The 16,987-nt window shown below is 44.0% G+C and overlaps 1 protein-coding gene across 1 annotated transcript in view; it reads left to right on the top strand.

Annotated features, from left to right (window-relative positions):
* The window catches only part of LOC453251 (putative HERC2-like protein 3), a 42,231-nt gene that overhangs the window by 2,142 nt on the left and 23,102 nt on the right, over positions 1-16,987 (top strand). The window contains 11 exon segments of the mRNA XM_054667260.2: positions 2,439-2,653; positions 2,927-3,059; positions 3,167-3,294; positions 3,387-3,582; positions 6,210-6,349; positions 6,871-7,044; positions 7,122-7,264; positions 7,382-7,533; positions 8,232-8,423; positions 14,743-14,930; positions 16,207-16,399. Of these exon segments, the coding sequence (XP_054523235.2) occupies positions 2,439-2,653; positions 2,927-3,059; positions 3,167-3,294; positions 3,387-3,582; positions 6,210-6,349; positions 6,871-7,044; positions 7,122-7,264; positions 7,382-7,533; positions 8,232-8,423; positions 14,743-14,930; positions 16,207-16,399 (1,854 nt within the window).

Below are 16,987 nucleotides of genomic sequence, written 5' to 3'. Positions count from 1 at the left end.
TGGCCGGGCAGTGGTTCATGCCTGTAATCCCAGCACTTTGGGAGGCTGAGGCGGGTGGATCACCTGAGGTCAGGAGTTCAAGACCAGCCTGGCCAATGTGGTGAAACCCCATGTCTACTAAAAATGCAAAAATTAGCTGGGCGTGGTGACGGGTGCCTGTAATCCTAGGTACTCGGGAGGCTGAGGTAGGAGAATTGCTTGAACCCAGGAGACGGAGGTTGCAGTGAGCTGAGATCACGCCACTGCACTCCAGCCTGGGTGACAAGAGCGAGACTCGGTCTCAAAAAAAAAAGGAGAGGAGGATTCAACACAGTTGATGATGACAAAAAAAAAAAAATAATAATAAGGATAGTGAGACTCAATCAGGTAGAAACAGCTGTGAGTGGTTGTCATTTGCCCTCATGGTCTGTTGCTGCAGAGGAAGCTAAAAAGTGTGCAGGAATGTCCACCCGTCTACCCTGTGGTGGTCTCACGTATTGCAGCCTCTGCCTGATGGGCCCAGCATGGCTTTTGTCTCCCTGCATGCCCAGAAATTGCACAGAATGTGGATTAGCTGTCCTCTCAGGGAACAGCATTCTACTTGAGGACTGTGTTTTTACCAGACCAGGCTCAAGTCAGTTATATTTCAGGATGGCAGCCTTGGTAACCACCTAAAATAATAAGCTTCTTTCTGTCTCCTAAGATGTGTTTCCATTTTCCTTCATGTAGTTGTGCATTTCCCATCTGTCTGTCTGTCCGTCCATCCATGTGAGCAGCTTCTGTTGAGCAGTTGCCTGGTGCCGTTACCATACGAGGTGTTCAGGATACAGTGATGGATAGGACACGCCTCTGCTTTCTGGTGCTGTTACCATGCGAGGTGTTCAGGATGCAGTGATAGATAGGACACACCTCTGCTTTCTGGTGCTGTTACCATGAGAGGTGTTCAGGATGCAGTGATGGGTAGGACACGCCTCTGCTTTCAGCTGCTGCTTGTTGATGAGCCACCATTCTAAGCAGGTCACATTACAAGGTGGTGAATGGTGAAATGGAGACGTTCATACGTGGTTTTGGGAGAAGAAAGGCTTCACACTGGCAGCAGTCCTGAAATTGCATGAGGAAGCATTCTGGGCAGAAAACACAGGAGTGTCAAGGGCACTGCTGAGAGGAGCAGGGCTTTCCTGCTGCTTGCAGGAGTGGGTGTGGCAGAGGCTTGCAGGGAAGGAGGATCTTGGTGTCCATACAGCCCCCCGTTGGGCAGACCTTTGTGCAGTGCTAGGTGCTGGGCTGCCTGTGGTGCCCTCTGAGGTGTCTGCTTCCCTCCCTCCTCCTCAAGGCTCATTGCTTGCCAGAAGATGGGCTTTGTTTAAATTGGCAAGGAGGGCAGGGCTGGCGAGCTCCAGGGCAGAGGGTGCCATGGGCCCTGGCAGGTGGGTCCGATCCACAGGAGGATCAGAGGCTTATCTTGGAGCAGTAAGGAGGGGCTGTCCTGTGCTTAAAGAGAGGGGGCCAGAGAGAGTCGGCATTGGATTAGTGTTTCAGAAGAACGAATGTGGTGGGTTGTGGAATGCTCCTGAGTGCTCTAAAATCTAAATGTCCAGTAAAAGAACACTAAGTGCATCCCGCTTTGATTGCTTGGATTTGGAGCAGTATTTGATAACACAGATCGTTAATAGAGATCTGTAGTGGTGCACTCCCTCAAGTTGCCATAAGCAGTTGTAATTAACATTCGCACTGGTTGATGCCTTGCACCACGCACAGGTCTCCTTTCCAGTCCATTGGCCCTCCCATCTCCAAGGATCTATCCTTCATTACAGATTGTGTGTTTGTTAAATATTTTCTCCTTTTCATTCCTTTATAAGTGCTCTAGGAATACGTAGCCTACCTTGAGGATGTAATTCTTTGTAGAAACCCTTCAGATGTGCTGTTCCCTACCTGGATACTCAGCGTCTGGGTCTTATTCCTCATCTTAGCTCAGTTGTTGCTTCCACAAGTCCCTTACTGACCCCCAGAATAGCGGTGGTCTGTCTTCCAGTCTCCCTGGTACCTCCATAGTCATGCGTTGCACATAGTTTTGGACTTGAAATCCTGCGATTAGTTGTGTCAGCGGTGCCCTTTGCTGCCTTCCCTGTTAGAATGTGCACCTCAGTCTTCACACGGTATCTGTGGAACCAGGCAGCTGCAGGCAGAGCACAGGTATCCAGTGAATGCTGGACTGGAACTACGATCCTGAGTTCTGATGCCATGCCTGAGGCGTGTGGAATCACCAGAAAGTGTGTTCACGTAGATAGAGGAATTATAAGTCAACCTGTGTAAACATGTTAGGTGGAGCTCTTTCATATGAATGATGCTGAATTTCACCTTCTAAATTGAGTGTTCAGTTGAGTGTCTTTTTTTTTTTTTTTTAGTATTTGAGTTGTGCACTTGAGTTTCTCTTTCATGTTTGTGTGTGCATTTTCTAGAATGGCTTCAGTCATCCATCTTCTCTGGAGGCCTGCAGACCAGCCAGATCCACTACAGCTACAACGAGGAGAAAGACGAGGACCACTGCAGCTCCCCAGGGGGCACACCTGCCAGCAAATCTCGACTCTGCTCCCACAGACGGGCCCTGGGGGACCATTCCCAGGCATTTCTGCAAGCCATTGCAGACAACAACATTCAGGATCACAACGTGAAGGTGAGCTAGGCCTGCCCCCACTGCCACCTCAGTGCTCTGTTTATCTGAGGACTTTGACATAGGAATACTTATGTGCTCTTTGGTTAACACAGCACAGACTTTGTTTCATGTATTATTTGGAGGGTTTTGAGGTGAGAACCTGATTGTATTAACATGCTAGCGAGGCTTCAGAAGCATTAGTGATTGCAAGTGCGTCAGAAGCTGTGGCATGTTTAAGATTTGTGAAGACTCACTGGGTGGCTCTGAAGTTACTTCCAGCTGTTTCTGTTGCAGGACTTTTTGTGTCAAATAGAAAGGTACTGTAGGCAGTGCCATTTGACCACACCGATCATGTTTCCCCCTGAGCATCCCGTGGAAGAGGTCGGTCGCTTGCTGTTATGTTGCCTCTTAAAACATGAAGATTTAGGTAAGGAGCTCGATATCTGTGTACTTTAGGTACACTGCAGATTCCTCGACTAACCTGAGGTACATATTCATTCCTTCCCTGCCCTTTTTTTAAATGTCTTTTTACAGGTCATGTGGCATTATCTTTAGTTCATGCAGGTGCACTTGGTATTGAGCAAGTAAAGCACAGAACGTTGCCTAAGTCAGTGGTGGATGTTTGTAGAGTTGTCTACCAAGCAAAATGTTCGCTCATTAAGGTGATAGATTTTAATTCTTTTTATTCTGTGCTTTGCAGACAGTTGCTGAAATATTTGTTGTTAAAGTTGTCTTTTCCTGGTTAACTTTGCAGACTCATCAAGAACAGGGCCGTTCTTACAAGGAGGTCTGTGCTCCTGTCATCGAACGTTTGAGATTCCTCTTTAATGAATTGAGACCTGCTGTTTGTAATGACCTCTCTATAATGTCTAAGTTTAAATTGTTAAGTTCTTTGCCCCGTTGGAGGAGGATAGCTCAGAAGATAATTCGAGAACGAAGGAAAAAGAGAGGTAAGAATGTAAAAGGACAGAAGATACTATTAAAGCATGTGCTTCACCCTGCCATGTTGGATCTGTGATTTCAGAGTGAAGTTTCTCTACTGTTGATCCCATGTGACATTTCTACCTGCTGCCATCATTTTTATTATAGTTATGATTAAATACAGAAATCTCGCTTATTTTTCCAAGTGATCAGACAATGAGGCAGTTTAGGAATTGAGTGTGGTATGATTTGATTACTAGTAAATTGATGTTGAAAACGTAAATAATCTTTGCTAAATTGATGGGAACAAGGAAGTACTTTTATTAGTTATCCTGGTAATGAGATATAATGGGAACATTTAAACTTATTGCCATTCTTCTAAAGAAATGTTTTTTGTTTGGAAATATTGAGTATTCTGATACATGAAGAACTAAAAAGGGAAGCTAAAAGAGTTACTGACATTTTCCTGGAAGTAGCTGTGTAAGGGTACAGAAAAGTCTTTTTGCATTAAATCCAAATTTGAATAAAAATGCTTAGAAATTATAAAATAGTTTAGAATTTAGTCACTTGTGATTATAAATAAACTACAGAAATTTCTGATTATATCCTTTTTTTTTTCTTTGAGATGGAGTCTTGCTCTGTTGCCAGGCTGGAGTGCGGTGGTGCGATCTCAGCTCACTGCAACCTCCGCCTCCCAGGTTCAAACGATTCCCCTGCCTCAGCCTTCCAAGTAGCTGGGATTACAGGCACGCGCCACCACGCCTGGCTAATTTTTGTATTTTAGTAGAGACGGAGTTTCACCATGTTGGCCAAGATGGTCTTGATCTCCTGACCTCGTGATCTGCCTGCCTCGGCCTCCCAAAGTGCTGGGATTACAGGCGTGAGCCACCACGCCTGGCCTCTGATCATATTATGACTTATACTGATTTACTCACAAACCTGCTTATTGAACAGTATTGATTACTGAGTTTCTGATGGGCATTTTGAACAATAAGCTTATGAAAGACTAAAGTGTGTTAGAAGCCATCCTAATTTGATTGTTCCTGAACAAACCCTACACCATAACAGCCTGTCTGAATGCGAGGGGTGCTCTGGATCAGGAAGTCACAGCAGTCACACTGCTGCGATTCCTTTAACCCAGACACGCAGGAACTCAGCCCGGGCCCAGCAGACAGGCTGCCTCGGCATGAGGGAGAGAGACTCCACATTTGCCATCTCATATCCGTGGGTTCTGAGCCCACACTGTCACTTTTAGAGTTTCTTGTGGATTTATAGATTTATTGTGTGTTGTTTCAGGCTGGTTTTCTTTTTTCTTTTTTTTTTTGAAATTAAGTAACTTGAAAAGATTAAGTGATTAATATTCCTGTTGCTGTGTCAGGGATCCCCGAGCCTTCTCTCAGGCTTGATGATTCACTAAAAGGACTCAGAAGAGCTGTTATAGTCACAGCTGTGTTTTTACTGCAAAAAGGATACAGATTAAAATTAGCAGAGGGAAGGGTGCATGGAGGGGAAGTCCAGAGGAAACTAGGCACACGCTTTGGTGTCTCTCCCCAGTGGCGTCACGTGGATGTGCTTAGCTCTCCCAGCAACAGTGTCACATCATGTGTGAAGAATTGTTAACCAGGCCAGCGCACCTGAGCCTCGAGTCTAGAGATTTTGTTGGGGGCCAGTCACATACGCAGGCAGTGCCCCTGTGACTGACCTCACTCAGGCTCCAGTGCCCCAGTGCAAAAACAAGTGGTCCCTCGCAAGTCCCATCATTAGCATAAACTACCTGGCCAGACCACTGCCACAAGGTCCTGGGTGTCAGGTATACCAAAAAACTTCTCAGGCAGGATGTTCCAAGGGCTCAGAGCTCAGCTCTTGGAAGAAGGACCAATCCTGAAGGGACAGACCTCCCTTGGGAATTTGCAGGGTTTGAGCAACCCCGGCCTGCTATGTTAGCTCTTTACTGCCCAGGTGTATTATCATGTTGCTTATTTTTTATATTATATGCTGAGGAGATTTAGACCAAAAATTTTAAAAGAGATAAAGTATAGGGAGGAAATTCCACATATCACAGTGAATTCAGTTGATTCAGTTACACAGTAACAGAACCACTGAACTGGACCAGGGTGGACAAGCCAGGAACTATGGGCCAAATTCTACCTCTTGCTGGCTTTGGGTTGCCCATGGACTAAGACCTTTTTTTTTTTTCCAGTTTGAAATTGTTTTTTAAAAATTAAAATAAGTATATTATTTTGGCACATGAAAATTACATGAAGCTAAAATTGTAGCACCATAAATAAAGTTTTACGGGAGCACAGCCACACCTGTTGCTTTATCTGTGGTTACTTTTTGTGCTACAGCAGCAGAGTTGAGTATTTGCGACAGACTGCATGGCCTGAAAGACTCAAATGTTCACTCTCTGGCACTTGAGGAAGAGCTTGCTGGCTGCCGGGCTTCCCGTGCTTTGGGGCTTCTCCCCTCGTCGCACTCTCACTTTGTCTTTTTGTTCTGCCAGGGTGATCATTTCACTCTTGTTGTTGAGCATTGCAATTTATAATGTTGTTCAGATGTTTATTTGAATGAAATATTTGTCCATGTAAATCTAAATATGTCTTAATTTAAAATTAATATTTAAGTGTATGATTTTTATAGTGAATGATGTTTTAAGACACAGTTCCTAAGAAGCCAGAATCTACGGATGATGAAGAAAAAATTGGAAATGAAGAGAGTGATTTAGAAGAAGCTTGCATTTTGCCTCATAGTCCAATAAATGTGGACAAGAGACCCATTGCAATTAAATCACCCAAGGTGCAGTATTTTCTGTGATTCTGAGGTTGGCTGAATAGAATCATAGCATGTAGCACAGGAATCCACAGTCTTGTACCTCTGTACCTGAGCATCTGGAGGGAGGGACGGGCGGTTGTTAGAAATACGGCCCCAGTGATGCTTCATGAACTTGACTTATGATGTCCTGGTCAGAGCTGTAGCTGGAGAAGGGTTTCCTTTTATTTTTGGTATTAGATTGTATCATTAATTATTCACCATTCATTCCTTAAATATATTCTTTGTTCCAGAAACAGTGCTGGGCCCTGTGGCTGTTAGTATGAACCGTAACTTAACTTTGTATGCCAAGCTAGCCTGTTCCAACATATAGTATAGAGATTATAAATTCACTTATAGCATAGTTTTAAAAACATGTATTACTAAATTTAACATTTTAACCAATTTAAACCCATGAGCATTATTTATATTTTACTTGAATAACTTTTAGAGCACAGTTTAATATTAAATAGGGTAGACTAATGATGAAAATTGTTTTCCTTTGTTAGGACAAATGGCAGCCGCTGTTGAGTACCGTTACAGGTGTTCACAAATACAAGTGGTTGAAGCAGAATGTGCAGGGTCTTTATCCGCAGTCTCCACTCCTCAGTACAATTGCTGAATTTGCCCTTAAAGAAGAGCCAGTGGATGTGGAAAAAATGAGAAAGTGCCTACTAAAACAGGTAACATTTGATGAGAAATGCTTCTCTGCATTGGGTAATATACATAACACTTAACTGTATGCATTGATATTCTGCAGTTGGAGAGAGCAGAGGTTCGCCTGGAAGGGATAGATACAATTTTAAAATTGTATCTGGTGAACAAGAATTTCTTACTTCCATCTGTGCAGTATGCGATGTTTTGTGGATGGCAAAGACTTATTCCTGAGGGAATCGATATAGGGTAAAACGTTAGCATATTTTTTTCTTAATTAAGGAAGCTATGGCAACAGAATGTTGTTCTGTAACAGTTAGAAGTCTGGCAGTGTCCCGAGTCAAATTCTTTATCTTTATTTGAAAGGGAACCTCTTACTGATTGTTTAAAGGATGTTGATTTGATCCCACCTTTTAATCGGATGCTGCTGGAAGTCACCTTTGGCAAGCTGCATGCTTGGGCTGTTCAGAACATTCGAAATGTTTTGGTGGATCCCAGTGCCAAATTTAAAGAGCTTGGTGAGTCAATAATTGTATCAATGTTATTTTATAGTTTGCCTTTAATTATATGTTGTGGAAACTTGCAAATGCCAATTTTTGCTTTTGAGAAGACTTTAATAAGTTTGTACTTTGTACTTGTATAATCTATGCTGCTGTCAGCTTTCTCAGATTTTAAACAAAACTTTAAAATTTAGCAGGAGACACAATGTTGAAGTACTCTAGTATAACATTTTTACATTTTGACATTTTTATGTGTATCACCACATATCCTAAAGTGTCTGTGTCCTATATTGATATTTATTTCCTGGATAGTTTGAGCATCTACAGAGAGTTGATTGGATTGGTTTTGTGGAGGAAAAGTGAGACATAACTTGTATATTTGAAATGGAAGGAATGGAATAGGGCACCAGTGTATTCAGAGAGCAACATACTAAGTCCTGTAGACAGATGGAATGACCTGTGCATAGAATGCAGGGGGTAGGCCCATCGTGCAGCATGGCAGAGCTGCCCACTCTGTAGAAACCACTGAAAAATAGTCAGATGTTTAAAGTAATCGCCCGTGCCTTCTGCGTTACGTTTATTCTTGTATCCATGCGGGAGAAATGTCAGTGGGTGTCAAAATAGTCAGATGTTTAGAGTAATCGCCCGTGCTTTCTGCATTACGTTTATTCTTGTATCCATTACAAGAAATGTCAGTGGGTGCCAATGCTCATTAGGTATCCAGCCGGTTCCCCAGCAAACCATCACCAATGAGAACCCGTCGGGACCGAGCCTGGGGACCATCCCGCAAGCCCACTTCCTCCTGGTGATGCTCAGCATGCTCACCCTGCAGCACAGCACAAACAACCTTGACCTCCTGCTCAATTCCGGCACGCTGGCCCTCGCTCAGACGGCACTGCGCCTAATTGGTAGGTCTGCACTGGCTTGAGAGCCTTTGGGAAAACGTCAAGATTTTGCTTTGATTTATTTTTTCTTTTTTTTTTTTAAAGCTTTTTGTAAATTATGGTAAGACACAAATAGCAGAAAGTGTAGCATTTTAACGTCGCAATTCAGCGGTATTAAATACATTCACAATTTTCTAGAGTCATCACCACTGTCTAGTTGTAGAACTTTTTCATCACTATAAATGCACCCCATTTAGCCATCAGTCCTCACTCCCCTGCTCTCCAGCCCCTGGTAGTCACAAATCTGCTTTCTCTGTCTATGGATTTGCATATCCCGGATATTTCATATAAATGGAATCATACCATTTGTGGCCTTTGTGTCTGGGTTATTTCATTTGGTATATATCAGTACTTTATTTTTATGGCTGAAAAAGATTTCATTGTATGAATATATAACATTTTGTTTATTCATTTATCTGTTGATGGACATTTGGGTTGGTTTTGCCTTTTGACTTTTGTGAATAGTGCTGCTAGGAACATTTATATACAAATACTTGTTTGAACACTTGTTTCTAGTTCTTTTGATTATACACCTAGGACTGGAATTACAGGGTCATATGGTATAACTATGTGTAACTTACTAAGAAACTACCAAAGTTTTCCACAGTGCCATATCATTTTTACATTCCCATCACCAGGGGGCAGGATTCCAGGGTTCCAGTTTCTCTGCTTCCCTGCCAACACTATTTTTTGTGGTTTTCTTTTTTTTTTTTTTTGGATTAAGGCCATCCTAGCGGGTGTGAAGTGGTATCTCATTGTGATTTTGATTTGCATTTCACTAATGATGAATGACATTGAGCTTCTTTACATGTTTGTGCTTGTTGGCCATTTGTATATCTTCTTTGGAGAAGTGTCTATTCAAGTCCCTTTCTCTTTATTTTTTATTTTATTTTTTTGAGACGGAGTCTCACTCTGTGGCCCAAGCTGGAGCACAGTGGCACGATCTCGGCTCACTGCAACCTCCGCCTCCCGGTTTCAAGCGCTTCTTGTGCCTCAGCCTCCCAAGTAGCTGGGATTACAGTCACACACCACCACACCTGGCTAACTTTTGTATTTTTAGTAGAGAGGGGGTTTCGCCATGTTGGCCAGGCTGGTCTGGAACTCCTGACCTCAGGTGATCTGCCTGCCTTGGCCTCCCAAAGTGCTGGGATAACAGACGTGAGCCACTGCGCCCAGCCCCTTTCTCCTTTTTAAATAGGGTTATTGGTCGTCATCTTGTTGTACCAATAAATGCACTATATAAGTGTACCAAACCTTTAAAGAAGAATTAACACCAGTCCTCAGACTCTTTAAAAAGTTCGTGTATACTAGACCTTCACAGATCTGTAGACCTTTATCAGGTATATCATTTGAGGGTATTTTCTCCTGTTCTCTGGATTGTATTTCCTTTGATAGAGAAGTTTTTTATTTTGATGAAGTTCAATTTATCTGTTTCTCTTTTGTCATCTATGCTTTTGATATCGTATCCAAAAAGCCATTTCCAAATACAAGGTTGATGAAGATTATCCTCATGTTTTCTTCTGTAAGTTTTATAGTTGTAGCTCTTGTATTTAGATCTTTGGTCCATTTTTAGGTAATTTCTTTTACACAGTGTGAGGTAAGAGTCCAGCCTTTTTCTTTTGTTGATCTGATTGTTTCAATACCACTTGTTGAGGACTGTTCTTTCCCTGAAGTTCTCGGTACCCTTGGCAAAAATCAGTTGGCTGTGGATATTTAGGTTTATTTCTGGACTCTCAATTACATTATCACATTCTATATGTTGATAATTGTGCAGGTACCGCCCTGTTTTGAACATTGTAGTTTTGTACTGTTTTAAAATTGAGAAGTGTGTTTTCTTTCTCAAGATGATTTTGGCTACTTTGGGTCCCTTGCATTTTCACATGAACTTCAAGGCTGGCTTTTCCATATCTGCAAAAAAAGACCATTGGGATTTTTGCTAGGGAATGAATCTGTAGATTGTTTTGGGGAATAGTGCCATCTTAACAATGTTAACATCCATTCTCTGAATGTGGAATGTCTTTCCAGTTATTTCTGTCCTCTTTAATTTCTTTCAGCAATATTTTATTTTACAGTTATCAGGGTAATAATGGCCTCACAGAATGAACTAGGTAGTGTTCCCATATATTCTGTTTTTAGAAGAGTTTCAGGATTGGTGTCAATTCTGCTTCAAATGTTTGGTAGAGTTGACCACCTAAGCTTTTCTTTGTTGAAAGATTTTTTTTTTTTTTTTTTTTGGAGATGGAGTCTCACACTGTTGCCCGGGCTGGACTGCAGTGATGTGATCTCGGCCCACTGCAAGCTCCGCCTCCCGGGTTCACGCCATTCTCCTTCCTCAGCCTCCTGAGTAGCTGGGATTACAGTCGCCTGCCACCACGCCCGGCTAATTTTTTGTATTTTTAGTAGAGACGGGGTTTCACTGTGTTAGCCAGGATGCTCTCGATCTCCTGACCTCGTGATCCACCCGCCTCGGCCTCCCAAAGTGCTGGGATTACAGGCGTGAGCCACGGCGCCTGGCCTGAAAGATTTTTAATTACTGATTCAATCTCTTTACTTGTTACGGGTCTATTCAGATTTTCTATTTCTTCTTGAGTCAGTTTGGGTAATTTATGTTTCTAGGAATGTGTCCATTTTATCTAGGCTATTTTATTTGTTGGCATACAGTTGTTCACAGTGTTCTTTTATAATCTTTTTTATTTTTATGTTGGTAGTACTGTCTCCACTTACATTTCTGATGTTAGTTATTTGCATCTTTTCTCTTTTTTTTCTTTTTTTTTTTTTTGAGACGGAGTCTCACTCTGTTGCCAGGCCGGAGTGCAGTGACACAGTCTCGGCTCACTGCAACCTCCGCCTCCCGGGTTCAAGTGATTCTCCTGCCTCAGCCTCCCGAGTAGCTGGGACTACAGGCGCCTGCCACCAGGCCCGGCTAATTTTTTTGTATTTTTAGTGGAGACGGGGTTTCACCATGTTGACCAGGATGATCTAAATCTCTTGACCTCGCGATCCGCCCACCTCAGCTTCCCAAAGTGCTGGCATTAGAGGCGTGAGCCACCTTGACTGGCCTCTTTTTTTCTTAATTTACCAAAAGTTTCTCAGATTTTTTGTTCTTGCCAGAAACCGAACTTTTGGGTTTGTAGATTATTTTTCTATTCTCTATTTAATTTATGGCTGCTCTAATCTCTATCGTTTCCTTCTTTCTGCTTTGTATTTTTTTGTTTTTGTTTTTGTCTTTGTTTTGAGACAGGGTCTTACTTTGTCCCTCAGGCCCGAGTACAGTGGCACAGTCATGGCTCACTGCAGCCTCAACCTCCTGGGCTCAAGTTATCCACCTGCCTCAGCCTCCCAAAGTGCTGGGATTACAGGTGTGAGGTATGACACCTGGCCTAACTTTGGTTTTTATTGTGTTATTTTTTAGTTCTTCCAGATGTAAAGTTATTGATTTGAGATCATCTTTTGTAAATGCAGACTTTCATAGTATAATTGCCCCTTCATCCCTGCTTTTGGCGCAGCACAGAAGTTTTGGTAGTTGTGTTTTCATTCATCTCATAGTATTTTCTAATTTCCCTTGTGATTTCTTCTTTGACCCACTGGTTGTTTACCATGTGTTGTTTAATTTTCATATACTTGTGAATTTTCCACTTTTTCTTTTGTTATTAATTTCTCATCATTTCCTTTTGGTTGGAGAAGGTAACTTGTATGATTTGCGTCTGTTTAAATTTGAGACTTTGTGGCCTAACATATGGTCTGGTCAGTCTAAGAGAGTGTTCTGTGGTATACTTGAGAAGAACGTGTATTCTGCTCTTTTTGGTGAGATGTTCTGTATATGTCTATTAGATCTGATTGGTTTATGGTGGTGTTCTTTGGCTAAAACTGAGATGCTGCAGGGCCAGTTGTCAAAGTCACAGTGAAAAAGCAAGGTTTTCCCAAGCTCTTTTAATCACATCAGTCTTAAGAGTTCACATTAATCCACTCAAAAATATGTATCAGGCCAGGCTGTAATCGTAGCACTTTGGGAGGCTCAGGCGGGTGGATTGCTTGAGCTCAGGAGTTTGAGACCAACTTGGGCAACATAGCGAAACCCTGTCTCTACCAAAAATACGAAAACTAGCTGGGCATAGTGGTGTGTGCCTATGGTCCCAGCTACCTGGGAGGCTGAGGTGGTAGGATTGCTTGAGCCAGGGAGGCAGAGGTTGCAGTGAGCGGAGATCAAGCCACTGCACTCCAGCCTGGGCTCCAGCCTGGGCGACAGAGTGAAATCCTGTCTTAGGGGTGGGTGGAATCTTTCTGTCTGTCTGTCTGTCTGTCTGTCTGTCTCTCTGTCTCTCTCTCTCTCTCTCTCTCTCTCTCTCTCTCTATAATTATTTTTTAATTTATATATTATGTTTATATGTTGTATTATGTTAAATATATGTTTTAATATGTGTATTACAGCTGAAGAGAATCATCTAGTAAGGGTTATATCTGATTTCCTGAGGTCTCATTAGCAACCAAAAGTTGCATTTAAAAATTACAAAAGCATATCTCCATCGAGAAATGGCCTTTTTATGTTGTCTACTTTTTCCCCAGAGGTTCCAATAAGTAAAAATCACAGCACAAATCATTAAGTACGGGGACTTGTTCTGTTGATAGTATTCATGTGTTTAAATTTCATCTGGCCCACTGGCTGCAAAAAGCAAGGAAGTTGTGTCTCATGAATATCCGTCTGTATTTGCAGCCTGCCCTGATCAGGGTATCCTTCTTATCATTTAAGAAATTATAAACATATAATATTTTATACCAGCTTAATGTATACATCCACATGTAACAGCCACAAAACATAAAGCTATGTAAAATCAAAAATTCCCCCCAGTTTTGGTTGCAAATTTATTCAAGTCCTTAGCAATACATTCAGTCTTTACAGAGTTAACAGTATAGCTGCCCAGGGGATCCTGGGAGATCCACCTGGAATGCAACTCCTGTCCCTTCCTTGGGGCCCCTTCCTGGGGGCCCTAAAGTAGCGGCTAGGCTAAAGGAAAGGCTGTTTCCCCTGCTAGTTTATCTAAAGTTTTGCTCCAGCCCTGGGAATTGAATATCCTTTGTTGCTCTCTTGGAAGAGAGAGAAACACAAACTTTTTACATTTTTTGGTCCACCCAAGCCCACCTTTGGGACTGTTTGGGTCTTTTTCCCGCCCACCTGGAGGAGAAAACTAAAATCAAGGGAGTTACCAGAACCACACTCCTACCCCCTCTCAGTTTAGCAAGTGGGAAAAGGGGGGTTAAAAATCTAGCCTACTCTCCTGGGGTTAGCACTCCTATTTTCAAATCCATTGGTAAGTTTTACTTCTCTCAGGTGACAGCAGCTCAGCTTCTGTTTCATGCTATGGATTACTCTGTAGCCACCCAGGGCACCAATTGTCAGGGGTCTCCAAGACCACCCCCAGGTTTGATGGTTGGCCAGGAGGACTCACAAGACTCAGCATGTAGTTGTACTCAGGGCTATAGTTTATTACAGTGAAGGCACACAGAGCAAAATCATGAAAAAGGACATGGGTAAAGTCCAGAGGAAAGCAGGTACAAGCTTCCACAGGATCCACAAAGGACGAGCTTAACTGCCCCGGCACCGAGCCGTGTCAAGTGCTGTCTGCCGGGAAGCTGGGTAGAGACTCCAGGCCCAGGGTTTCCATCAGGGCTGATCACACGGGCACCCCCTGCCTGGCGTGTACCAAGTTCCAGAACAAGGAAAGCAGGTTTCAGCACAGACCACATTGTTTGTACAGACAGCTCAGGCACAGGGAACCACACCTACCACCTAGGGAATGGGGGAGCCCTCCTGAGATCCAGACTCCAGCCGAGGGCCAGCCTGCAGCAACCCTGTCTGAGGTTGTATCTCGGGCCAGCTGTTAGCTGTCTTCTGCGCAGAACCATGATTAAAGTTTGTTAGTTTCCCACTGTTAGATATTTAGGTAGTTATCTTTGTTTTTCTATTAATAAAAAATGTGATGAGTATCTTTCTAACTCAGTTATTTTGCTTTTTTCAGGGGAGTAATTCCTAGAAGTAGAGAAAGTAGCTTTACTGAGCATTTTAATATCTTTTATATCTTCCTAGGATATTTATGTATTTCATCCTTCCGTTTATCTTCTTTTTATCCTATATCAGTAAAATATTCATAGTATTATATTGATAAAACATATAGTATGGATTCTTCAAAATTACGATCTTCATTAGTACTTTGTGAATGTTTTGTGTGTATTAAGGGGACACTGTAGCTACTTGTTGGCTCAGCTATTGTTTTTGACGCTCCGTCAGGCCCCAGTTGTGACAACATTGAGGAAGATATGAATGCTTCTGCTCAAGGTGCTTCTGCCACAGTTTTGGAAGAAACAAGGAAGGAAACGGCTCCTGTGCAGCTCCCTGTTTCAGGGCCAGAACTGGCTGCCATGATGAAGATTGGAACAAGGGTCATGAGAGGTGTGGACTGGAAATGGGGCGATCAGGTACTCAGAGATTTGATGTGAACACATTAGCCACACATTAGTTATCTTCTGCACAGTTCTGTACGATATTGGTGGGTGGAAATTGGAATAATCCAGGATGTGTCAGTTGATCGATGACACAGGTGTTGGTTCCCGAGCAGCTGAAGGGAGTGAACACAAGTAGGGAATCATAAGTAGGGCATCTGAGCAGAATCAAGTCTGGAAAGAGAGGCAGCTCTTTTCAGGAAACTCACTGGCATGAGGCTCAGTTTGATGGGTCACTGGAACAAGAGTGTGAGAGTGAGCAAGAGAGTAAATCTCATTCTGAAAGTTGGTGTAGTGAAGGCTCTGAGGCAGGAAGCCCAGATGCTGCCCCTGTGGGCTGATGGCCATGTGCTGCGAAGTGCCCTGAACCCAGTAGTTAGGGATCTACTTCATGGGCCTGTGGCCACGTTTCCATCTTCCCTCATCACAGGTCTCTTCTGAATCTCTGCCAGGTGCCCCCAGGTGGAAGTCACTTACCACAGCCCTAGCTAAGTTAGGGCAGTATTCACCTTCCCATGGTCTGTCTAGCTTTTCTCAGCCACGCTGGTAAGCCCCGGCTTTGTCACAGTCATCTTAGAAATAGCAGTGTCTGGAGACAGCATCCATCCTAGAAACAGCTTTCTCCTGCAGAAGTGAGAGACAGAGCTTTCCCCTGGGGCCCGGGGGAAACTGAAGCAAAGGGAATGTGGAGGTGCTGGTGTTTGTTTCAGGTTTCCGCTCTTGCAAGGCCCGTGAGGGATTGAGGGGTCAGGACTTGCTGCAAAGCCCTGTCTCTGCATTGACTCAGAGGATCCTCGTTGAGATGAGATTTCCCCGACTTCCTTGGCAAAGCAGCATGAGCACGTTATTTTATGCCATTTAATTTAAAATGATGCAAACACACATTTTGTAGGAGAGGTGAAATCTGTGTCTGAGGACAGCCCCTGACAGACAGGGTGGCATATGGCGACATCTGTGTGGCAGGTCTGGTGGGAGCCATGGAAGGACAAGGGCAGGGCACACACCCTCCTAACTGAGGTCTAGTGGGAGCCATGGAAGGACCAGGCAGGGCACGCACCCTCCTAACTGAGGTCTAGTGGGAGCCATGGAAGGACCAGGGCAGGGCATGCACCCTCCTAACTGAGGTCTGGTGGGAGCCATGGAAGGACCAGGGCAGGGCATGCACCCTCCTAACTGAGGTCTGGTGGGAGCCATGGAAGGACCAGGGCAGGTTACGCACCCTCCTAACTGATCTCTACTTTGGCTTTCTCAGGATGGGCCTCCTCCAGGCCTAGGCCGAGTGATTGGTGAGCTGGGAGAGGACGGATGGATAAGAGTCCAGTGGGACACGGGCAGCACCAACTCCTACAAGATGGGGAAAGAAGGAAAATACGACCTCAAGCTGGCAGAGCTGCCAGCCCCTGCACAGCCCTCAGCAGAGGATTCGGACACAGAGGACGACTCTGGTGGGTGACTCAGGAAGGTGTTTAGTCCAAGGCAGCCCACAAACTGTCCAGGTGCTGGCTGCCGCCACTGCCATCTGGGCCTTAGAATGGGATGTCAGGACGCATCCGCAGCTGGCGCTCTGTCCTCGGAACCTGCAATTTAAATAAGCTCCCAGGCACCTCCGATGCAGGTGTGTGGAGTGACTGTGGGATCTGTCGATCTGGCTGGAACTGACTTTCTGCATTTTCCTCTCATGTGTGCACCCGCCCCTCTTTGAGAATGTGGTGGCCAGGCCGGGGCAGCTGCACCACCAGTGAGTCTCATGTGGTTGGCGCTGAGCCTGTGTCTGAGCGAGTGAGCCCAGGCCTGGTGGAATTGCCCTGTGGTCTCGGTCCATTGCCTCCTCCTCCAGTGAGAGCCCTCGCCCGAGCACACCCCACCTGTCACCTGCCTTTACCTTTCCTCTGAGGTCCCTGACTCTGAACTCTTCATGTAATGTGGAGTTAGTCAGCACTTTATCGCTTCTAGGGAAGCAGAGGTGAGAATTTAGGGGTGGACCAAGAAAGCTAGATCCTATCTGTGGAGATCCAGGTTGTGGGAGGAGGTTT

This window comes from Pan troglodytes, chromosome 16, assembly GCF_028858775.2.
Source record: "Pan troglodytes isolate AG18354 chromosome 16, NHGRI_mPanTro3-v2.0_pri, whole genome shotgun sequence".
Classification (NCBI taxonomy): Eukaryota; Metazoa; Chordata; class Mammalia; order Primates; family Hominidae; genus Pan; species Pan troglodytes.
The sequence above is the reverse complement of the archived record's forward strand: the minus strand, read 5'-3'. Positions and strand labels throughout refer to the sequence as shown.